General features: G+C 50.4%; 4 protein-coding genes and 1 non-coding gene across 5 annotated transcripts; 2 read left to right on the plus strand and 3 right to left on the minus strand.

Annotated features, from left to right (window-relative positions):
• Window positions 1–1,483: 1,483 nt before the first annotated feature.
• FOBCDRAFT_202697 (kinase-like domain-containing protein) lies at window positions 1,484–3,202 on the plus strand (the record flags this gene model as incomplete). Its single annotated transcript, XM_059609042.1, has 3 exons — window positions 1,484–2,379; window positions 2,435–2,693; window positions 2,762–3,202. 3 exons carry the CDS (start codon window positions 1,484–1,486, stop codon window positions 3,200–3,202), a joined length of 1,596 nt encoding a protein of 531 aa, XP_059465090.1.
• A 1,091-nt stretch (window positions 3,203–4,293) lies between these two features.
• FOBCDRAFT_275177 (uncharacterized protein) lies at window positions 4,294–5,524 on the minus strand (the record flags this gene model as incomplete). The annotated part of the gene is made up of 3 exons (XM_031187236.2): window positions 4,294–5,155; window positions 5,211–5,446; window positions 5,501–5,524. The coding sequence occupies 3 exons, from the start codon at window positions 5,522–5,524 to the stop codon at window positions 4,294–4,296; spliced, it is 1,122 nt and encodes a 373-aa protein (XP_031038371.1).
• An 829-nt stretch (window positions 5,525–6,353) lies between these two features.
• Window positions 6,354–12,008, plus strand: FOBCDRAFT_251074 (uncharacterized protein). Its single transcript, XM_059610935.1, has 5 exons — window positions 6,354–6,589; window positions 6,652–7,132; window positions 7,191–10,032; window positions 10,954–11,078; window positions 11,128–12,008. The coding sequence occupies exons 1-5, from the start codon at window positions 6,581–6,583 to the stop codon at window positions 11,934–11,936; spliced, it is 4,266 nt and encodes a 1,421-aa protein (XP_059467335.1). The 5' UTR covers window positions 6,354–6,580; the 3' UTR covers window positions 11,937–12,008.
• Window positions 12,009–12,492: 484 nt separating this feature from the next.
• FOBCDRAFT_t160 lies at window positions 12,493–12,583 on the minus strand. Its single transcript has one exon. It is a non-coding gene; the product is annotated as a tRNA-Glu (tRNA).
• A 1,916-nt stretch (window positions 12,584–14,499) lies between these two features.
• Window positions 14,500–15,756, minus strand: FOBCDRAFT_240763 (uncharacterized protein; the record flags this gene model as incomplete). The annotated part of the gene is made up of 1 exon (XM_054704964.1): window positions 14,500–15,756. The coding sequence occupies one exon, from the start codon at window positions 15,754–15,756 to the stop codon at window positions 14,500–14,502; it is 1,257 nt and encodes a 418-aa protein (XP_054560939.1).
• Between the last annotated feature and the right edge of the window lie 7,526 nt (window positions 15,757–23,282).

The following is a 23,282-nucleotide window of genomic DNA, read 5'->3' on the forward strand; positions in this document are numbered from 1 at the left end:
CGGCATTGCATCACCCTACAGAACCATTGAGGGCAGATTGAAACAAGTGTGGACACTGCTCACAGTGGCTGTTCTGGAGCTTGGGGCCCGCGTGCTTGGGCGTTGATAGGAGGATACGACCCCATAAGTCTTGGGCATTCATCAACCTTGGATTACTCGATCGATCACTGGGTCCTCTGTACCTGATTTTGGTCTGCCCTGGAGGTGGTGCAGTCAGTCACTTGCCCATGGCACCTCTGATTGTGCCTGAAGCTTCTGTTGGCTGATGCATGTGGAGGAGGATGAGAACGTGATGGTGATGGTTGTGCTCATGCTGTCTGATGCGATACCACCTGACTAGGTTGTCCTCCCTTTGCCATCACTTTGCATTCTCTATTGTCGCTCCCTCTCTTTGGACCTCGCTTGGCGAGCTGGATATTCGAGCCTTGAGCTCTCAAAGACCCTTTATTCGCCGGGCGGGACGCTCCGTGTTGCGCCGCGTGCCAGCCATCCCATGGTCTCTAGCAGGGCCCTAGAAACAGAAAGCCAAGCGACTGCAGATCCGCAAGAACGCTGAGCCCAGAGTCAAGAAAAGCGAAGCAAATCAAAACCAAAGACAAAGAGCACGCCCCCGAGCCCAGTCGACCTCTAATCTCCATTAATTTCTCCCTCGACTTGGCCTCGCCTGTTTTTATATCATTTTCTCCTTTCTCCTGTTTTTGGCTTTCACTCGGGCCTTTATGCGCCCCAGCTTGCAGTCAACCTCAGCCGTTACCATCGTGCACCAGAAGTCTTTGTCATCTTCGTCATTTTCGCCAGATCCTTGTTCTCTCCATCACCTTTCCTTATCCCCCGCTCATAAACCGCCACGCCGCTCACTGGCTTATCTGTCGCGCACTGCTCCCACGATTGTCACTATTTTCACTACGTGATTAACTTGAGCTGGTGCCCCCGAAGTTCAGGAGCAGAGAAGGACAAAGAAGCAGACTCAACGCCCGACTTATTACCAGCGCAAGCTGCGTCATGTGAAGGCACCATGACCAGCTTTCTCAAATCAAGGTTACACTTCCCCGTCCCGTTTATGCTTTGTCGGTAGCGGTTTGGCGCCCAAGCTTAGGCGTGTGTTTCACCGCTGTCAGTCAATTCAGTGCCCGAGTCTTTTTGGTACCGAAATCTTCAACTGGAAGCGCCAGTGAAAGACTTGACTCGTTGCTACGTTATCGTCTGGATGATGTTTTGATGCTTCCCCGCCATTTCACTACACCCAAACCCAATCCGGCAAAGGTCCCCCACCACGCGCAAGGCCTCAGCTCTTTCGCCGCCGTCGCTCTCCCACCAAATCTTGCGACCGTGGTTGTTTGATCTGATTGCATTGGCTCCGCCTCAATTCTTGTTCATCATTTACACGTCGCCTTGTTGCGCTGATTTTTGCCGCATCTCTACATATATTTTAAGCCACCGCTGACCTCTTTCCCCCCCTAATAGATCCCACCAGCTTTCCGCCATGGCCCACTCCCCCTCTTCCTCGTCCGTCGACGATGCCGCCGAAAATACTGCAGATGAGGAGGATTCTGAAGATTACTGCAAAGGTGGCTACCACCCAGTACAAGTCGGAGAGAAGTTCAAGGATGGAAAATACACCGTGGTTCGCAAGCTAGGATGGGGTCATTTCTCAACCGTCTGGCTGTCCCGCGACAATACCAACGGCAAGCATGTCGCCCTCAAGGTCGTCCGCTCCGCCGCCCACTACACCGAGACCGCCATCGATGAGATCAAGCTGCTCAACAAGATTGTCCAAGCCAAGCCCGACCACCCTGGTCGCAAGCACGTCGTGAGTCTTTTGGACTCGTTCGAGCACAAGGGACCCCACGGCACCCACGTCTGTATGGTTTTCGAGGTGCTGGGAGAGAATTTGCTTGGGCTCATCAAGCGCTGGAATCACCGTGGCATTCCCATGCCTCTCGTTAAACAAATTACAAAGCAGGTTCTACTAGGCCTGGACTACCTCCATCGCGAATGCGGTATCATCCACACCGACCTCAAACCAGAAAACGTCCTTATCGAGATTGGGGATGTTGAACAGATCGTTAAGCGCGTCGTCAAACCTGAATCTGCCGAAAAGGAGAACAACCGCAATGGACGGCGGCGCCGAAGGACTCTCATTACTGGCAGTCAACCACTCCCATCTCCTCTCAATACCAGCTTCAACCAGTCGAACCTTTTCCCCTCACCGAACACCCACTCTAGTCTTGCTGGTGTCCTGAACGAGGGTAAGCAAGCTATGGATCATCTCGTATATGGCTCAAAAATGACTAACGCGATCTTGTCAGCAGGCAAGTCATCAAAGGAGGCATCTCCCAAACCATCCGACGATGCCCAAAAGCAGCGAGAAAAGTCTGCGTAAGTTATTCGCCACTCAACGACAAGGTTCCATCAGACACTAACAAAACTCAAGCGACCTTCTCAGTCGAGAAGTCTCAGGCATCTCTCTAGACAAGTCAAACTCTCCCTCTGCTTCAACAGGCGAAAAGCGCAAGGCAGAAGATGCGCACGCTTTCGACGTTATCAGCGTCAAGATTGCAGACCTGGGCAACGCCTGCTGGGTCAATCATCACTTTACCAACGACATCCAGACAAGACAATATAGATCACCCGAGGTCATTTTGGGTTCCAAATGGGGTGCCAGCACTGATGTATGGAGTATGGCAGCTATGGTATGTACAGCGATCTTCGTAGTGAAGCTGGCACTGGCTTCTGTAGAACATTACTGACTGCCCACCAGGTTTTTGAGTTAATCACAGGTGATTACTTGTTTGACCCCCAGTCAGGTACCAAGTATGGAAAGGACGATGATCACATCGCTCAAATCATCGAGCTTCTTGGGCCATTCCCCAAATCTCTATGTCTCAGTGGCAAGTGGAGTCAGGAGATCTTCAACCGAAAGGGAGAATTGCGAAACATCCACCGACTGCGGCATTGGGCTCTACCAGATGTGCTACGCGAGAAGTATCACTTCAAGGAAGACGAAGCAAAGCGTATCGCAGACTTCTTGACCCCAATGTTGGAGTTAGTACCTGAGAAACGAGCCAATGCTGGCGGTATGGCAGGTCACGTCTGGTTGGAGGATACACCTGGCATGAAGGGGCTGAAGATTGAGGGCCTGGAAGTCGGTGGCCGCGGTGAAGGCATCGACGGCTGGGCGACGGAAGTGAGGAAGAGATAAAGTGATTATAGACGCTTCGGGCATGTCGAATACAGAGAAACAAGCGAAACACAAGTCGACAGCCCACGGCAACCCACATGATTGACGCATGTGGGATTGACTGGTCTTTTTTTTATTGTTTTTGATGATCCACACGAACGGCTTGCGGTGCTACATTACACTTGTACATCTTGACGACCTGGAACAGCGGCATCTTATCAAGCGAGCCGACTATGATGATGTATGTAGGCGAGGGGGAAAGCACATGCAAGGGGTAAAAGATTCAACGACTTGTCCGATGTCTTAGCGCTCTTTGGTCTAGATCATGATGAATCTTGGGGTGCTACGCATGGTTAGGCTTTACAGTATTACATGGAAGACTTAACAGAAGCGTTTGTTGGAACTACTTTGGTCAGAAGACTGTATAGCTGAAAATGATAGACTTGACTTGTTTTACAGCGATGATATGAGATTGTGGCGTGATGGTTTGTTGAGAGGTGAGAGTTGAGAGCTTGAGTTGGATGGCAGAGGTTACGTTTATGACGTCTGTAGCGAAGATGGTATGCTGTTCGCAGCATGTGATGGCAGTATAGATTATGTTGTTATCGTCTCACGGATCTTGAAGGACACAACTCATGTGGGCGATGAGATGGGATGGGATGAAAGATATGGGCAATTGAGGGTATGGCCTTCATGGCGTCAGCCCTCATACAGCCAACGTTCTCTACGGTTGTCCAAAGATTCAAAGGTCCTGTAGTTCATGGCGATACAGAGTCCCTTGTCATTACCAATGTTGTTTGGAGGATGACTGCTCTCAACAACTCCTAATTGAGGAACTCTTGCAGATGAACGTCATGCACACGCCGGTCTCTGGCCAGTAACATCCGCAGGGGACAGGAGAGCGTATCGGGAAACTAGAATATCCTATGGTTTCCTCAACGAGAAATATACGTAGCGACCAAAGATTCATGACCCAATGCTCTCCTTGACAGACTAGTCCAGGGTGAGCAAGTTTCAAAGTATTTGCATTATTAAACAAACCCAAACCCAAACCTCATTCCCGTATTTGTCAACACCATGGTGCTCGTATAGAATTACATTGTAGATACAGATCATTTCTTGCCCTTGCCTCGGCGTTTCTTAACGCTTGCGGCTGGACCGTCATCGTCTTCCTCCTTGATCCCTGACTTGCCCACCTCGATCATGGGAGGCTCACCCTTGTCACTAGCGATGTCTTCATGAGCGCTCTCGCCATCTGTGGGAGCATCTTTGGCGGCATCGAGAACCTCGTTCATGATGCGCTTTCCCTCGTCGATCTCTCCGTTGAGAGCACCGCAGGACATGCACCTCCATTGCCCGACCTCGGAAAGCGTCTTGGTTCCAGGGGGAGCTTGGCCATTGACAAGTCGGCATGATTTGCAGATGAGAACAATTCGATTCTTGGGCGCAGTCTCATCCTCGCCGAGAAGAACGTCAAAGATACGGTCGTACCAGTGAGATTCAGGGGGTCCGGTCTGGTATGAGGCGTATCCGGTTGGCATCGGAGGAGGCTGAGGAGTACCAGGGACGATAGGAGGCGGAGGAGGAGGTTCAGTGAATTCAGCGTTGGGAGCAAATTCAGCACTTGGTTCCATGGGGTTTGGAGCTGGCATTGGGCTATGCGGGCGCTGGATGTTGGCTGTCGGAGGAGGGGGCATGCGCGTTCGTCCGGGAGCTCCCTGCGGAGGACCATTAGGTCGCTGCTTGTTGGGCGTATCGTCGGCATTCTGTTCGCCATCCTTCTTCTTGCCCTTGCTCTTTCCATCAGCCCCGCCGTACTTCTCGATCAATTCCATGGTAGAGTCATATTTAGTGGCATCCTTGAGTTTCTGGATCGTCTTCGCGCGCTCTGACTGATGGTCCTTGAGACGAGCGCTCAGGCTCTCGATGCGAAAGTTGTAATATGCGGCCAGGGTCGTGCGTGTAACGTAGATGCTGTCATGATATCGTCAGCCCGAGTCGCATGCTCAGGGATTAAGGGAGGACTTACAGCACTGGGCCACCGGTAAGACCGCCCCATTCGAAAGCGCCGAGATTGTTATATCCGACGACAAGTAAGAGAACGATCGCATAGACGAGATAGGCGAAACTGAGGTAGAGTGTCCAGATGACACGAGCGCGGCGAGAGCTTGCGCGGACCTTGTCGAGGGACGCTTGAGTGTCAGTGATTTTAGTCGACAGGGTAGAGAGGGTCTTCTCGAAGGAGGCAGTCGAGGAGGATTCGCCCTACGAAGGTCATGTTAGCTCTGGCAATGAAGTCATCTAGTGATGGCGACTTACCCCCCAGGGCCAAAAGGCCACCATTTTGATCAAAGTAACAGTGGGGGGAGATTTGAGGATAGAAGTACACAAAGGAAAGATAACAGAATGAAACGAGAATAGAAAGGGAGAGTATGCCCAAGATTTGGGCGAAGTAGAAAAAAGTCGCGGTACGAAGAAAAGGTTGGAGAAGTGAAGGATAGACAAAAGATGTGATGTAAAGGAATGGTGAAGTTGTGACAGTAGCTTCTCGCCAGGAGTGACCTCATTCAGCTGAGCTTGAGCATGTGGGCAGCAGCCTAGAACAGATTTGAGTCCAAGCAGAACAGGGCAGGGAGGGAGCTGTAGCCTGTAGGGGCCTGCAGGGGCTCCACTGATGCCAAATTTGGAAGCTTGAAGATCAATTGAGCTTAACAAACAGAGAGAACTTGATGACAGCTATAGCTAATGAATTGGAGGCTTTGCTTGAAAAACGAAACATAAGTATCTGACTGAAAAATTCAATTGTTGAAGCCAACCTGGACTCGAGTGTTCAGTAGAGTGACTTATCACTACTGTATCTTAAGCTCCAACATATTACAAGTTACAGGTCACAGGCGATGTTACAGGCGAGTGCAGCTCTCGACCTGCAACAATGGGTCGGCCACCTGGAATAAATTTAACTACCTATCGTTTTAATATCTTATATTCTCCCTGTATAGGTAGTTCAAAACTCCCTAATTGTCAAGGACATCAAAGCCAAAGGATCAAGCTATTGCTGACATGGAAACGTGGAATGCGGCCCCTGAGCGGCTGAGCCACAATCATTAAACGCCACAATCATACCCCAGAAATTTGACGGGATCGGTCATGGCTCGGAAGCAAGTGCTGTAACTCTGTCCATTGAGACCCTACAACTCCTTTCATCAGCTTAACTACTGCCAACGTTCGCATCGTCATGAAGGCGTTTTGTTGAGTAGCCTACTATTCTCTTTACATTGATCTTCTAGACTTTCTTTTGTCTCTTTATATTTTCCTACCCCAAAGATTCGTATTTAATATTGAAATTACGCGCGTCCCTTGGTATCTTAAGACGTTGGTCTTTGACCCAAGGGAGCCATCATGTTCCAAGTTAGTTCTCCGTGATAATTATCTGCTTACACCTCGTATGTGCAACGACTGACATGTTCCAGCGGTTCAAAAGCGCCATCGATCGGACCATCGCCGAAGAACAAGCCCGCTCACAGACAGCTGCGCAGTCCAGGTCCCCCTCGAGAACCCGCTCAACATCGTCGCGCAAGGGCGATGGCACACCAGCTCAGCGCGCAAAGGCTAGGAAACAAGCTGCCGATGCTGGCGACGCACCGAACCCGGATCCTGCCGTGTTCGAAGCCGCTTTTGTGATCGACGACGAGAGTGAGCCGAGCCGAGCTACTACCCCAATGCCTCCTGCTGCAAACGACGATTCGAAGACCGACAATGGCAACGCTCAGAACAACGGATCGGATGAAAAGAACGCAGATGATTCCAAGGATGATGCCAGTTCGGGCAAGAATCAGGATGGTGGAGCTGACGCTTCAGCGGCCAGGCCAGAGGCGTCCAAGTCTCAAGAGTTGAGCCCTGAGATCCGCCAAAAGCTGCGCAAACTGGAGAAGCTCGAGGCGACGTATCCCGGTAAGGCCATATCTACGAATGCGCACGCCAGTGGCAGGAAACTAACACATGTTCAAAGAATTACTTCGATCTTACCGTGTTGCACATAGGCGAGCGACAGCGATCGAACCATTCGAGAAAGCCCTCCGAGAAAACACCCCCCTGACTTCCATTGGCGACCCCGAAGCTCTCGTCGAGTATCTCAACCAACTGAACCTCCGAAGCGACATGGTGATGCAGGAGCTGAAGAAGGTTTCGACAGATAAGGAAGAGCTACAGAAGAAGCACAACGAAACCGAGGAAAAGGCCAAGAAATTGGAGGAAGAGCTTGCGGCACTCAAGTCAGGAGACTCTACTCAGCCAAAGACCGACGAATCTGAAGCTCATAAGGACGATAAGCACGAAGACACTCCCCCTGAGGTCCCCGAAAAGTCCAAGTCTCCTGTTTCCTCCGTCATCGGAATGTTCTCACCCAAGCATAAGCCGCAAAAGTCTCTATCTGAGGTTACTGAGTCCAAGGACAAAAGCGAGGAATTCTTCTCTTACGACGATGAGATTCCCCAGCTTCAGGCTGACCTTACGTCAAAGTCTGAGGAAATTGAGAAGCTCAAGTCCGAGGTCGAGAGTCTTCAGAAGGAGCTTACTACCGTTAAGGAGAACAGCGCCGGCCTGGTCGAGAACCTGGAGAATGCGACTCGGGAGCTCAGCGAGTCTCGCGATGCTGCCGCCGCCAAGGAGTCCCTGCAGACCCAGCTTGATGAGCGCAACAAGGAGATCGAGTCTCTGAACCAACGATTGGAAGAGGTACAAAAGCAACTCAAACAGCTGGAAGAAGACAAGAGCACGCATACAGCCAAGGTTGATGAGTTGGAGGTTTCACTTGCTTCATCAGACAAGCGCGCGAGCGAACTGGACGCCGAGTTGGCCAAGGCCTCAAACGCAAAGAACATCTCCAAGAAACTGATCGATGACCTCAACAGCCAGATCGAACTTCTGAAGAAGGAAAAGTCCGAAAGCCAAACCAAGATTGACGATCTGACCAAGAAATTGGAGTCGAAGCCTGCTCCTGCTGTACCCACTGCCGCTGCAACTCCAGCGCCTGCGGCCTCACAACCTGCTACGGCTACGGGCGGTGGAAACAAGAAGAAGAACAAAAAGAAGAAGGGCAAGGGTGGTGCCGGTGGTGCTGCTGCTCCAGCTATAGAGGCTGCTGTAGAGACTCCTGAGCCAGCAACTCCCGCTGAGCCCGAAGGAAATGCTGAGCTTGAGGCTGAGATCGCCAAGCTGAAGGAGGAGGTTGCTGAGAAGGATACACAGATTGAGCGTCTGAGCAAGAGGCGCAAGACTGAGGAGGATCTACGCGAGGAGATTGAGTCACTCCAAGAGAACCTGCTCACAATTGGTCAAGATCATGTTGAGGCCAAGGAGAAGATTAAAGAGCTCGAGGCTGAGAAGTTGGAACTCAAGACACAGATTGCTGATCTTGAGAAGAAGATTGACTCATCTGCTTCAGATGCCGAAGCCAGCACCAAGCTGCAGAGCGAGATGGATTCTTTGAAGACGGAATACGACGAGCTCAAGGAGAAGACGACCACCCTGCAAGCCGATCTGGGTGCCGCTCAGCAACTGGCCCAGAACCGATTCAAGGACCTCACAGAACTACGTGAGGTGCTACAGAAGGCGCAGCCTGAGCTGAAGAGCCTGCGCCAGGAGTCTGCTACGCTAAAGACTACGAAGGAGGAGCTCGCAGCCAAGACTAAGGAGCTCAAGGATATGGAAAAGCGAGAGAAGGATCTCAAGCGAGATGTGGAGCGTGTTCAGAAGCTAGCGTCGGATCGCGAGACTGAGATTAAGGGTCTACAGGAGAAATTGGCAACCGAGACAAACGCCAAACTTCGTCTTGAGGATGCTCAACGGGTATCTGGACGAGACCTTCGCCGATCTGAAGCTGAGAAGGTTGAGATTAGTGCCAAGGCCGAGAAGACAGAGCAAGAGCTCAAGACAGTACAGGAGGAGCTCGGCAAGCTGCGACCCAAGGTGAAGGAACTTGAAGAGCAGATGCACAAATTGAAGCGGGAGAAGACCGCAGCGCAAGAAGAGGCCGAGTTCAAGACGCAGCAGTACAGCAACGCCCAGGGTCTGTTGAGTAGTATGCGAGACCAGACGGCGGAAATGTCGGTGCAATTGAAGGAGTCCAAGTCGCAGGCTGAGTCGCTGGAGGAGGAGCTTGCTGAGGTTCAGCGACTACTCCAGGAACGTACCCGTGAGGGCGAGACAATGCGACGATTGTTGGCGGATGTCGATGAGCGTGCCGACAACAAGGTGCGAGAGATGAGAGCGCGAATGGAGGCAGCTGTTGAGGAGCGAGATCGAATCGAGGACGAGTCGAGCACCCTTGCGCGACGCAAGACACGCGAGACGGAAGACTTGAAGCTGAAGCTGAAGGATCTGGAGCGCGAGGTCAAGACTCTGACACATGAAAGAGATGAGCTTGAGCAGCGCGAGAAGGAATGGCGCCGACGACGAGAAGAGCTTGAATCAGTGGAAGAGAAGGCTGAAGCTGAGGCGGATGAGCTCCGAACAACAGCATCACAGCTGCGCACAGCTCTCGATGCATCAGAGAAGCAAGTTCGTGATGTTGAGAAGCAGCGAGCCGAGTTACGACGAATGTTGGAGGAGGCACGGCAACGATACGAGAAGGTATCCAAGGACCTCAAGTCAGTGCAGACCAAGCTCGTGGCCAATTCAAGCCGCAGCTCGTTCGATTCGGTGCGAAGCGGAAGCAATGGCTCGCCGGCAGCTGGCGGAACTCCAGATACGGTCTATCTCAAGACAATTCTGCTGCAGTTCTTGGAGCAGAAGGATACCAAGCTAAGAGCTCAGCTTGTGCCGGTGCTGGGCAAGCTATTGCGCTTTGACAAGTAAGTATTTACTACGTACAACCCTGATGGACAATGGCTCATCTAGTGTAACAGGACGGACGAGCAAAAGTGGCAGAAGGCAGTGCAGCATATCGAGGTTAAATAGATGATGCTCGGGTGAAGGAGACTTGGAATGCATGGAATGGCGTTTGGTTTGGGTAACGCCGTTGAGATCTGTAATGAGACGATATCGGATACAAGTGTAGGATTACTGTGAGTGAAACAATCGAGTGTTGTTGGAACTGTCAATGCCTCAAAGAGGATCGTGATGGTGTTGATGTTGTTGAAGCTGTAGTGGGGCACCGTGTTAAGCCTCTTGCCTCTACTTGGACGTCATGACACGCTATGAAGCCATTTCTTAACCTTACAGGCCAATTCACCCGTTGGTATCTAAATAGGGTAATTTGTGGCTTGGCTGATCAACGTTTTCTACAACATTTTCTTTGTAAGCTTATGAAGATCGCGATGAGTACTGATCAATTCATCATCTTAACCCCACGTCGACGTCATGATAGAGCCTCACACTGCAAAAGACTCCAATTGTTGTTTCGCTAGTCATACCCTTTCTTTCCTTGTCTCGCAATTCACGGATCACTTCCTCCGCTCTCTTTCGTCATGGGCTGAAGCTCCTACTGCAGAAGAGAAAGTGCTGATCTCATCATGAGCTCGTCATTGGGCAACGAGGCCATAAGATTGCGCATTGGTTGAGGTGCCAGTTCTTGCCAGTTGCAGTTTCTACTTTTTATTGTGTAGCTACCCCTCTTTAATTGAAGAATCGTTTGGTATAAGAATCATGTCCAGGCAGTTTCTTAGACTTGGCTCTAGAAGCTTTCTTGCACCTTCACTTCGACTTACGACTCCTTTTGTTAGGAGCTCTTGTATCACAACTTCAAATCAACTACGAACCTTTCAGTCGAGTAGCAGAAAAGACTTGCAGTACACTACAACTAAAATGTCGGGAACACAACCAGCAAGTGGTGGCGAGCACCGAGACTTTTCTCGTGATGCTTTGTTTGATCTCTCGGGCAAGGTTGCTCTCGTAACAGGTACGTGATATCTCGGTCGCTTCGTACAGCAGTATGGCTAACAGGTCAGGTGGTGGCTCTGGCATCGGCCTCATGGCCACCCAAGCCCTCGCCGTCAACGGCGCAAAGGTCTACATCACCGGCCGCACAAAGGAGAAGCTCGATACCGTCGTCGAGAAGTACGGCAAGAACATCGCCGGCGAGATCATCCCCATCCAAGCCGACGTCGGTAACAAGGAGGGCATTCAGAAGCTCTACGAGGAGTACTCCTCCAGAGAGAACTGCCTCTGCATTCTCGTCAACAACGCTGGTATCTCCAGCAACTCTTTCCAGGTCGAAGCCGATTCTGCACAGGAGATGAAGGAGAACCTCTTCGATAACAAGGATGCTACGTTTGAGGACTGGAACTCGACGTACAACACGAACGTCACGGGCTTGTACTTCACCACCGCTGCTTTCTTGCCTCTGTTGCAGAAGAGCAGTGAGAAGCATCAGGGCTGGAGTTCAACTGTCATCAACATCAGCTCTATCAGCGGTCTTATCCAGAAGTCTCAGCACCACTTTGCCTACAACGCCTCCAAGGGCGCAGCCGTGCATCTTACACGCATGCTCGCCGCCGAGATTGTCAGCAACAAGCTCAAGATCCGCGTCAACGGTATCGCTCCTGGTGTCTTCCCCTCTGAGATGACCACCGATGGAAGTGATGAGGCTCAGAAGAGCTTTATCCCCAAGGAGAAGTATGCTGAGAAGGTTCCCGCTGGACGGGCTGGCAAGGATCAGGATATGGCTGCTACGGTGCTGTTCTTTGCTACGAACCAGTATTTGGTGGGACAGACTGTTGCTGTTGATGGAGGTTACACTATTGCCGCTGGTCAGTGAGTGTGAGGAAGGGACAAAAGGTTGTACTATAGAAGGACATGACATAATGAATCAACCGTAATGATTGACAAATACAGCATCAACTAATGAGGGTTAAAGGTATCTCAATGGTAAGCAAATGTTGAGCTTATATGGATCTTCCTAGTTGGGTCGCCGCCTACAAAGCGATATCCAGCAGGAAGTGAGGGATTCTCAGTCATAGTATACGCGCATTAGTACAAGCTACACCACCGGTAAGGTTGAACTTCAGCAGAGATCATTGATTCCCCACGTCAAGTTGCAGGGAGAATCAATTGCTGAGGGTGAAAGAACCAGCGAGTGATGATATCACTCGATCTTTGACTGCTCAACGCCATTCATTTACTCAAAGACAATTGCTAAAGGCAGATAGATCCCTGTGCCAATCCCTTCACATCCACCAAGGACAGTCAGTGAAAGCCCGCTTAAATAGCAAACCACCCACTGGGTAGTCGACAATGCCAACAAAAAGAAAAGGGCGCCAACCGAACGAACGAACTTACTTGTAATTCAAGATGGCTGAAATGCAAAAGAGAAACTCCGGTACAGGGAATCGAACCCTGGGCTCCGCGGTACTTGATCTCTCAGGTTATGAGAGCGCGAAATGTTAGCCACTACACCATACCGGATGTTGATTGGTTGAGAATTGGCTTCGCAAGCTGCCTTGATGTTCGTGATGCGAGCTCTCGAGTCCAATGGATATCATGAATAGTCCTCAATCTCGCAGTTGGTAACGGTTCTAAGATTATCGTCTTGGTTCTCATATGTACCAAGCACCGTAAAGATTCTGGTGGCGACTTTGAGGACCCTGATGGTCATGAGAAAGGTCAGGACAAAGTTCGTGAAGACTCGTCGGAGACAGCTATGCATAAGAGGACACGCTTTGCCACAAGGCTCCGGCAAAGTTAAGCATTAAAGACCAGGAATCGTCTGCAGTCTCACTTTATATTGAGTCACATCTCAGAGTTTAATATCCCATGAACACGTAGTCCCATTCACAAGCTACTCCCAATGTTGACTAATGAGTCAACATTGGCCACCCTCTACACACGTCATTTGTAACAGAACTTCTTCTTCATAGTATCATCATGTAGGTTTTTCGAAAGACGCTTCGCTTCAATTTGTACCGCTAACGTGATCCCCAGTTCAAGACATGAGAGGAGCTTCGCAAACAAGCTTCATTATAAGCTTCACCATTCGTCTTTCAGGCTCTGAAAAGACACGTCCACGCTCACGCCTTTCCCGCAACACAACGTGCCTTCAAATAAACCTCCATCTTATCAATCCCTCAAAAATAAACATCACAAGCCCTAACCCCATCAATACCTCGATCTCTCACTGAGCGTACCTATTCCCATCTCAAGCCACAGCGCCACATTTTGACTTTTCTTTTTCCTCCCTTCTTGCTCCACCCGATAAGCTCCCGCTGTCCAACTCCACCACTCACCCAAATCCCTGGCTCGGCCATGTCCCATCCACACTCCCCCCCTCCCCTAGCCAAAGTACTCTTTTGGTGAGACGTCACTGGGAATGTACTTTGGTTTTGCCAATGGCTTGGTCCCCGCTGCAACGGCGGCTTCACCCGCGCACATCAGTCAGAACATGCTTACCTAGGTTATGTCCCTTACTTACCCAGAAATATGGCTCACGCTTAACCTCTAGAGGAAGCGAACCGGCCCCCAAAAGGTAGTGTAGGGCTGAAGGGATTTTCTTCCAAGGGGGCCCTACGTGCAGTTGGTCTTGCGACAACATGTCAAGCAGACTTTTTTTGTCGTTGGATCAATCGGGTCAGCATTCTCATCCATCTCGCTCACAAACATGGCAATGCAATAAATGCTTGAGTAAACATTTCATTTCGCTATTGTCTAGCTAGTCCCTTCGAAAGGGTAACCGTAATCCAATCTCTGCTCATGGTCAGAAGGTTGTGCCTCTGCCTAGGCGCGCGCCCGCATACAGTCGATACTTGTTGACCTGAAACCATCCAGTGATGTTCAAGTCCACGGCCTTGACTAGCCATCACATGTACGCACAACGCTTGCATCCTGGTAATCCAAATAAAATGGCTCCCTTCAACCCAGTCTGCTGGGAGGTGCCATACACAAAAACGCCATACATCCATCCATGCTGTACCTCGCTGTCCACAATCTCTCGCCCATGACAACCTCGAAGATGACATGACTTCAGAGGGGCGAGGTGGACAAGACAAGACCGGAACCCGTGATAGAAAATGAAATAAAAGAAATCTGTGGAGTGGTGTGACATGATCGCAAAGGGGTCAGGGTCAGGTATATATGCACTCCGGGTATCATGAAGATAAGAGTCCCTAATGCTATGGTGTATCGCCCAAAGGAAAAAAATAAATGTGCCGTGATTCCGATTGATTCTCGTATACTGATCCAACCATATGGGTTCAGCAGAGAACGATAAAATTAAATGAAATGAAACTCCCGTGACAAACATCGTTGCTCAGAAGACAAGCTGCAAATAAAGGACAAGCTAGGCCGTGGCGATCGAGGTTCGAAGGCGTCCAACTTTGCGAAAGACACTAGTTCAGCTTGGTGTTCTGAAATGGCTCCATGAATCCCTTGTGAAACCAGCCGGCTCTGTCAAAGGCAGTCCACAACTTGGAGGCCTTGTTGACATCAATCTTGCAAGCCTGTTGGGCGTCGGTCTTGCGGAAGTCTTTCACTCGCTTATAACAGGAAAGCCTGCTAATGAAGATGCGTCTCTTGCTGGCCAGGTACGTCGCACAGTCAAGGCGCAGATTGCTTGCCAGCGTTAATTCGTCAGGATGAAGAAGATGTCGATGAGGATCGTTGCTGTTGTCGAGTGGCTGTCCCTTCCAATCAACTTTGAGAATGGTCGATCTGTCGGGGAGCGTGCTCAATGGTGGACAGAAGTCCGGCAGTGATTCAAAATCCTTGTCTGGGCCTTGAGCGCGAGGTTTCGGCTCAGCGGTACCATTGGCGCTGAGTTGAGGCGTTGGCCGTTTAGGGCTGTTGGTAGGTTGGGCGCGAATGAATCGCTGGGTAGGTTTCTGAACACGATTATCGGGGCGAGGCCGAGATATCTTTGCGGCCTTGGCTGCCAAGGGACGAGCGCGTGCTTTGGCTTGAGCGATGCGACGATTGTCGTCACGAGCCTGCTTATTCACTGACAGCATCCATGCCTTTGGGTTAAGTTCGTAGTTTTTGTTGAGTTGCGATTGAAACGACGCCACAAGCTCATAGTCGTTGCGTGTCGGGGGTTGCACCTCAACAAAAATCTTGTCGTTGATATTCTTTTGCATGTGTTCCTCAATCGTTCGACTATGGTCACGATCCTCAAGGGTTGGAAATAGAGGAGTCTGGGCCGGACTGGAAGGCACCTCATCGGATGGGTAGAGGACGGGGTCCTGGATTGAGTTTGTTGGTGTCTCGGTGGTGGCCATCGGTCTGTTGCAAGGCGAGATGGGAGGAGACATTGGAGGCTTTCCTGAAGCGTTCTTGCTGGAGGAGTTGTCGACCTTTCCGGTGTGGTAATAGAAGCTATCGTGTGCCTGGTCTGGAGGCGACATCAGACTGTTGATATGCATCTTGGAAGGGGTTGAGGCAGGATGGGCTGGAGGAGGCATTGCGCTGGTCGCTTGCGCGTTGTGAGGAGAATTGGCCGCCATTGTTGTGGTGTTGTTTGTGCTGTTTGAGGGGCCGGATGGTGAGTAGTGAAAAGGAAGAGATTGAATAGAGGGGAGAGACGAAGTTCGTTCAGTCTGCAATTTGACTGACGAGATTGTATTGTCGTCGAAAGTGGTAGAAGGTTGCATGGTGCAGGTAAAGCGAAAGTGGTTTGTCAGCCACGAGATGCAATCAGTCAGTCACAATGGCTGTGACGTGGACAATAGGGAGTGTGGCGAAACCGTTGAGACCTTTTAGAACAATCTAAAAGGGCGAGGGGCTCTCAATTAATAGGCTCAGACGAAAAGCCTGAATAAGCCCGAATGAGTCTTGTCGACTTTGTTTGCGTATGCCCAACCCAAAAGTGTATGTAAGTGCGCTGTCAGTGACTGGATGGGCGCCTAGACCAGAGTAGGCAGCAACAGGGCGGCGAAACTGGAGGGGGGGCGAGGGGGGCGGAGTTATAAGGAGGGGGGGTGTGGGATCTTGACGAGACCCTCCTAGTCCCTTGGTGCTTGTGAGTAAGATGTGAGGAGTTGTAGCGCAGGACTGTCGACCCAAGGCAGCGGAGTTTGCTTCGGCGTTTAGTGACGAATTGTGTTTACCTCCGAGACGAATTGAAGAGTGTCAAAGATGATTCCTTCTTTTAAAAAAGAGAAGGATGATGGAAGAGAAAGTGGAAAGGGCAGTTCTTATGAGAATACTGAGCCCAGAGTGATTCGAGTGTGTAAGTGCAGGTAGGTGCAATTGTCAATGCTGATATGGGTATGGGGTGATAGGAGTGTCTGGGCACTCAACAGGCGGGTCCAGGGGTGCGCTCAATGGGGGACAACCGTATGACTGTAAAAGTGCAGTGCAATTCAATTGTTGCAAGTCGACATGCGATTGTCGATATGGGCGAATGAATAGAGTGCGAGATGCAAAGCAATGGGGCCTCAACAGAGAATTCCAAGGAAGGCAGAAGGCTCCGAGAAACAGTAATAGGGCCGCGAGTTGTTCGATCTGTGGGACGGGCACCGTACCAGACCGTATGACTTTTGAAAGCAATGACTCTCGAGCCAGTCGAGTGGGCAATTAGTTTGGCCGCGACCTGACGACTTTTAAGGGTCGATCGAGAGCTTGATGATGTGGCAGAGAAGCAAAAGCAGCCTATGCCTGCCAGGTTGCCAATGGCTGAAGACGGGGATCACTGGATGGCCTGGGGCGCAGCGGGCAGAAACATACAGTATTTTAGGGTGAGTTCGCAAGTGCGTGAACTGGCCTGAAGAGGTTTGCTTGAGGAAAACAATTGTAGAATGCTCTCTTGAGCAAACCCAGAACATATATATAGACAGGAGAGACGAGAGTTTACGCGTGTGCGCATGCAAAATGCAAAAACGACGACACACGCCAGGCAACAAAAAGATAATAGAGGGAGTCAGAGTATAATGATACTTTTATAATAAAAGTATATCTTGCGTGAATTTGCAACAGAGCAGATGCAGTCCGCTCAATTATGTGCGCGCAGCAATGCTAAGCATGAGAAGAAGAGTTCAAGATGGAGGAAGCAAAGCAAAGAAAGGAGTCGCCTTTGTCTCGGCTTGGTAACAAACCAGCACTAGCATCAACGACGGACTCTTTCCCGTGCTTTCAATGGATGTCCAATTGGGGATAGATTGGGTCGCAATTGAATTGCTACACACTCGTAATGAATTGGAAGTCAAGTTCCTTCCCGCTGATGAAGGCAAGAGCAGGAACCACTGTGACGACTGTGCGCTTGACAGGTAGTATCTCTGGTTAGGTGGACTTGATTGAATGGTTGATTGGTTTATTAACAAGCAGCTCAGACTCAAAGTCTTTAGGAGAGTGGGCGCCAGTGGGGGGCCAGTGGAACGAGATGTCGATTGATTGATGGATTGATGCTCAGAGACGAGTATTGGAGCCTGGTTCAGACGTCGCAGTGTGGGTAACAGAGCGCAAAGGGTCCATTAGCCAGTTACCAGCTCGTGCGATGTTGCAGGAGTCGTAGAAGTGAAGGAAGAGGGAAACAAGAAGAAAAGAAGGAAAGAAAGCGAATGGCACTCGAAAGGCGCGTGCCATGATTGATATGAATTGGATTGCTACTAACACAATTCGCCCAGATGCTCGCAATCAATGGCTCCTACTCACTCACTCACTCACTGACAGTCTCACTCTCACTCACACTCACACCTAACACAGTCGGGTGGCGTCCTGTGGAAACGGAGGGAGATGGACGGGAAGGAGGGTGTCAGGACAGGGAGTGGAAGATCACTTCGGAGTGTGATTAGTAAAACAAACGTGAATTTTGACGCAGCCACAATCAAATGTGACAATGCAACGATGCAAAACTGACTAAAGGCACACCCCTATTCATGCATGGCCAGTCTCCTTTGTTTCAATGGCTTTCATCAATGCCTGAAAATGGACGCTTTGTATCGTCCAATGGATATCTCAATTCAGCAGCCTTCTTTCAGCCCTCCTTTTCCCCTTACAACAGCTCGAATGGCTAGAGGCTCATTGCTTTTCCCTTTCAAGGCCCCCCGGTGAGTGACTGCCTGCAGGCTGCACTTGCGCGGGTTTTAGCTGCAGCTCACTCAGACTCACCTCAGATGCCAAACATTTAGGATCCATGAATAGAAGTGGATCCGAGCTCAGATAGACTTTGCGATGGGCATCATTCTGGAAGCATGACCCATTGAGAGAGCCTGAACGGGTTGGGGATGCTTCAATTCACAAAAGGTTTGTCAATTGACAGCTGCTCGTATCAATTGAATCACACAGTTACTTTTCCTCCAATGTCGCAGTCCCAATCACCCATCTTGTCCTCCGTACTCAACAGTCATGCGTGATCGTGCACAGGTCATCAGGGACCTCTCATTAGCCACGGGAGGGGTGACCTCACTGGAACTTGAATACCGCTAGTGGTGATTGACGGACGGTGACGGGCTGACCCTTCCCATAATATCCCACCGTCTGGAAACTGAATCACGGGGGGAAGGTGTGAGTGAGCGATGTCTTCCTCCTTCCCTTCCATCAGACTGAGTGCCTTGCCTTTTCTTGTGTTAGTTCGAGTAAGCTCTCAATTACAAACCACTTCTCATCCCGTCACTTTTCTGCCCTGCTTTGCCCTCTGACTCATGCCATTGTCCAATCCATCGTTACCTAGTCAGTGCAATTGGCGATTCGCCATTTTGACTCGGTCATTTCCCTGACTGACATCCGATCCGAGAGCTCCAGCCAGGAATTGGTCAATGAAGTCAATTCCACCAAGGAATTCTGGAATAGGGTGAGTGGAGAAGAATGAGGTAGGAGATCAGAGAGAATCTCAGCTTAATTTGAACGCTGAATAGACAATTTGCTTCAACCGACAGCCCCTACCCAGCCGAGATTCAATAACGGAGCAATGTCAAAGAGCCTTGTCGCGGGAGGCGAGCAACGGGAACAGACGCCAGTTCCCCCAGTTTCACGGATACGGTAATCAGTCCAGCGTCTCCACAACAGAACGAGCATCCCATCATTAGCGGCCACCAAGATGCGATATCCCACTGTGTTTTCTCACGGTTTACGCAAGCGAGACGCTGCGTTCTCGCTCTGCCTGCCTCAGCCCAAACGGCAGTCTCAATGGATGAGGCTGGCTGGCTGGATCTGTTGGCCAAGGAATTGGTGATGCCAGGAGTTCGTGCGCCATTACAGCCTTGGTATGCAGCATGTAGGTACACATCCCACCTAACCTATTTAGCCATCCATCATGTCCTGAGAGGCGCTGAGTGGCTTGGTCAGAACTGGTAACGTCCACGAGGCCCGGCGCCAAATCTCCCAAACCCAGCTAGTTCCCAGCTTGGTATGGTCCATCTTCCTGTTCCTACAGAAGTCTCCGGGCAAGAGATCTGGCCTGCGTTTGTTTGGCGGCAGATGCGCGTCCCTACATTAACATATGCTCATATCTGGTCGATCATGATGCCATCTGAACTTTGGAAGATCACACGAGGGCCTTCGCGACACCATCACTGATTATCTTCAACTGGGTACGCTAACTCCCACGTTCCTCACCTAGGTAGTAGCCACTGCACTGCAATGTACTCATTTGCACTTCTGCTTCTCATCCAAAAGCCAAACTCATTTATCTTTATCACCCCTCCTTCCTTTCTCTAACCTCCCTAGGCAAATCACGATCGCGACAGTGCCTACATAACGCCTAATATCTAAGGGGCGTGTGGTTTCTGCGTGTGACGGTTCATGTCTTGAATCAGCCCTCCTCTTGCTCGCTGCCCGACGCCCAATTAACCAAGAACGTTGAGCATCGACTCTGGTTCCGCTTGTTGTGACTTTCTTGTTTGTGAGTGCGAGACTAACAGGCTGTTATCTCACCGGTTGTCTTGACTTGCGGTCTGGCTTGACCAGTCTTGCCTACCTACTCAAGATCACTCTGCCTCAGCCCACTGCCTACCGTAACAGGCTCATGCTCGCGAGCGAGGTGGCACTCTGAGCTGATATGCATACCTCGCAATCTACGGCGACTGCATTCATGTTTGTGGATATTCAAGGATACAACCGGTCAATTCGCGCATTCGCGGAGCATCTGTCGTCTTCAACTCTCGTGGCTACCCGCTTGGCACTCTGCATCTCGTCAATCGTTCCCGCATCCGGATTCCCATTTCCAGACCCTTTGTTTCGGCCCTGAATAGCCCTGAAGATTGCTTGTTGGGGAAACCCAGCGATCAACCCCACCATGCAACAAAGTCGTAACTTTTCTGATCGAGGATTCATTCCCTTTTACTTGATGTAGGGTCATGATTCAATTAGTCTCTGACCGGCGTAGACATTGCAGCGCAAGAAAGGAACATCAATAAAGTCAGCCATTGAGTTGGCGATCGGTGAACAGTCATCGACTTCATAATTGTACTTGCAGCACAGCTCCCTCTTTGCGCTGTCATCAAGGACTATTCTGTGTAAGTCGCTGGGTGTTAGCTAAGATACCAACTGGCGGCCTCACAACTGTCGTCCTCAAATTACGTGGCTCTCGGCAGATGGCAGTATCAGACGACCATCGCTCTACCAACAATTGTTCCCCAATTTTACAATTGAGTGCCAGTTCAATGTTCATTATTCACACAATTGTGTACATACTGTACATATCGCTATGTTGCTTCCACAGGCTCTGGGCTTCTTATCCCCCCACACCGAATTGATGTGAGTCACAGGATATGGAGAAACAGGCTTGGTCTCCTGTAGGAGCAGACTAGAGAGACCAAAACGAGACCTGGCACCAAGTCATGTCTGGTCTAGTGTCTTGGCTGGTTTGGGGGCGACCTAGACCAGGGGGGAGTGAATTATCGATAAGGAGTTTGAGGCCCTGGTACGTTTGGGCTTCTGGAAGGATTGCTGATTGGTGAACTTTAGCGTTCAACGATGGATTGAGTTGCTGTTGAAGGAGATGATGGCATGATGGCATTTGCATCATGGTTAAATATCAACGTCATCGTCTCTCGATGACATGAGATGGTTTTCTTTGTTGGACCCGAAAGTAGCATGAGGTATGCTGGCTTGTCGTGGTAATTCCCAACAATGACACAGTCAAGGTTATGGGCAAAATTATCCAACACTTTGGTCAGCTTGAGACAGGAGCAGAGTGCTCCATCGGGTGAGCCGGACGCTTCATATCAGCATTGCCCCAAGACAGCGCAATTGCGTGGCCTATTTGACGGAGTAAATCCTGGCAAACCCCGAACGGAGCTGCACAATTGCTACAGTAAATCCGGAACGAAACTGCATTGCCACTTTAAGGTGTAAGCCTGAGGCAAAGCCATCACCATGAGGGATTCGCAAAGCAATGAGATTCAATTTGGAATTTGATCACATCAGCAACGACGGAGGAAGTCCGAGCCGAGCAACCAAGCGAACCATCAATACCGAGGTGGGACATGCGTATCTATCTAGCTTGATGGTCGGCAACCTTGGCTTCATATTGCTGCTATCGAAATAAACAAGCTGCACACCTCCCTTTGCTGCGATTCTCAATCAGAGACAAGTTGGGAAGGACAATTGATACCCGCTTCCGAATATTTATCGATAGCAAATGGATATTCCCCAGAGTTTGGCAGCGGGTGTTACAGATGAACTAACTAGGTTCCCCACCATTGGCCTTGGATCGTCAACCGGCGTCCTCTGGCAGGTGAGCAAGTGGTGGGAGCACATGACAAGTCATGGTGGGATTGACTTATCAGTTCTTCTGATAACGAAACGCTGGTTTATCACTGATTCAACTGTGTAGGGTCCAAATGCAAGACATGCGTTGCAACAAGCAAGGAAGTTGATGAGATTTGCAATGTTTGATGGCATCTGCCCTCCATTTCTGCTCGTAAAAGCTGGTAGCAGAGTCGGGGCGACGGCCTATCGCGCTTCCAATCTCTAATGGCATGGATGTTTGTGAAACGGCCCGCTCGGCGCGTGTATCCTCCGTCCCATCCATTCCGTCTTCTCAATCGGTAGTGGCTGATCAACATCCGGCGTAGTGGTGGCCGCCCTCACTCCGAAGGCTCACCTATGAGGGTTGCTCTTGAATGTGAGAGGACCATAGGCTCAAGGGAGGGTGCGTCTGAGTCCGGAGGCTGGAGTCAAGAGGCTCACGAGGCATGTCCCGTGAAGCGTCACCCGTCCCATATCGCGTTACTACCATATATCATTTGACCGCTTTGGTCTGAGACAATACAGTGGGCGATTCTGTGCGTGAGTTTGAGACGTGGGAGTCCGAGCGCATGAATCTTGGGCAGAAGCAATTCTGGCACCCACATCACATCGCAGGATCGGAGAAATGAAACGGCGTAGTCTATCCCAACATCCTGGATCAATTCGGGAAGTTGATGAAGGGCTCAGCGTGCTGCGCGCGTCGGCAAGTCATCAGCACTGTCTCAGTGTCTAACTGTCTATCAACTCCACAAACGAGGCTAATGCTGGTGACCGACGGAATATAGTTGGAGGCGCCAAGGACATTGGCCTGTGCGACGGTGAAGACCAATGTCATTCATTGACTGCAAGGGCGGTCAACATTGAGGCATCTTTTACCCATCTCCCTTCTCAAGTGACAGAGAAGCGATAGCAACGGATGCATCAAACCAAGGAAATCGGCGAGTCGTGCAGTTGAAGCTCACGACATTTGGATCCAACGCGATCTAGACCACCTCGAGCATCCATCAAATGCTGGGCGAAAGACGTCATCCAAATGCTCGTCACAGGGGCCAGTCTTTGACGGGCGTGTTAGTGGAGGGACCCTTCCACTCTAGTGCTGGCTTCGAGTGAACTGTTGGTTCGCTTCCATGGTTCTTTGATGCCCGGCACGACCCCGCGATAGAGGGGTCAAGTCAAATTGACTCAACTTCTTCTAATCAACAATTGAGATATTATGCCTCATTTATCGACTTTCTTGAAATGGTTGCCATGACTGGAGTGTCTATATCACAGCATTGGGCTCACAATTGTTTATTCAGGCGCCTACAGCGTCAACACCAAACAGAGAGTATCAAGTGTCTTGTCTTGTCTTGTCTGGCTCTCCAATTTGATTGACACCCACGCGACGGCATATCATGCCTCGGCTTCGGGCCTCCACCTCTTGGCTTGCTTGAGATGGGTTGAATCGAGCAATGGAACCTGCGACCCGTCTTTGCAGCGTTGTTTTCTT

This window comes from Fusarium oxysporum, chromosome VI (assembly GCF_013085055.1).
Source record: "Fusarium oxysporum Fo47 chromosome VI, complete sequence".
In the NCBI taxonomy this organism is placed as follows: Eukaryota; Fungi; Ascomycota; class Sordariomycetes; order Hypocreales; family Nectriaceae; genus Fusarium; species Fusarium oxysporum.

Coding starts and splice junctions, on each gene's coding strand:
- FOBCDRAFT_251074 (XM_059610935.1), top strand. Junction 7,133..7,190: donor GCTCGAGGCGACGTATCCCG/GTAAGGCCATAT, acceptor ACATGTTCAAAG/AATTACTTCGATCTTACCGT. Junction 10,033..10,953: donor AAGCTATTGCGCTTTGACAA/GTAAGTATTTAC, acceptor TCAGTCGAGTAG/CAGAAAAGACTTGCAGTACA.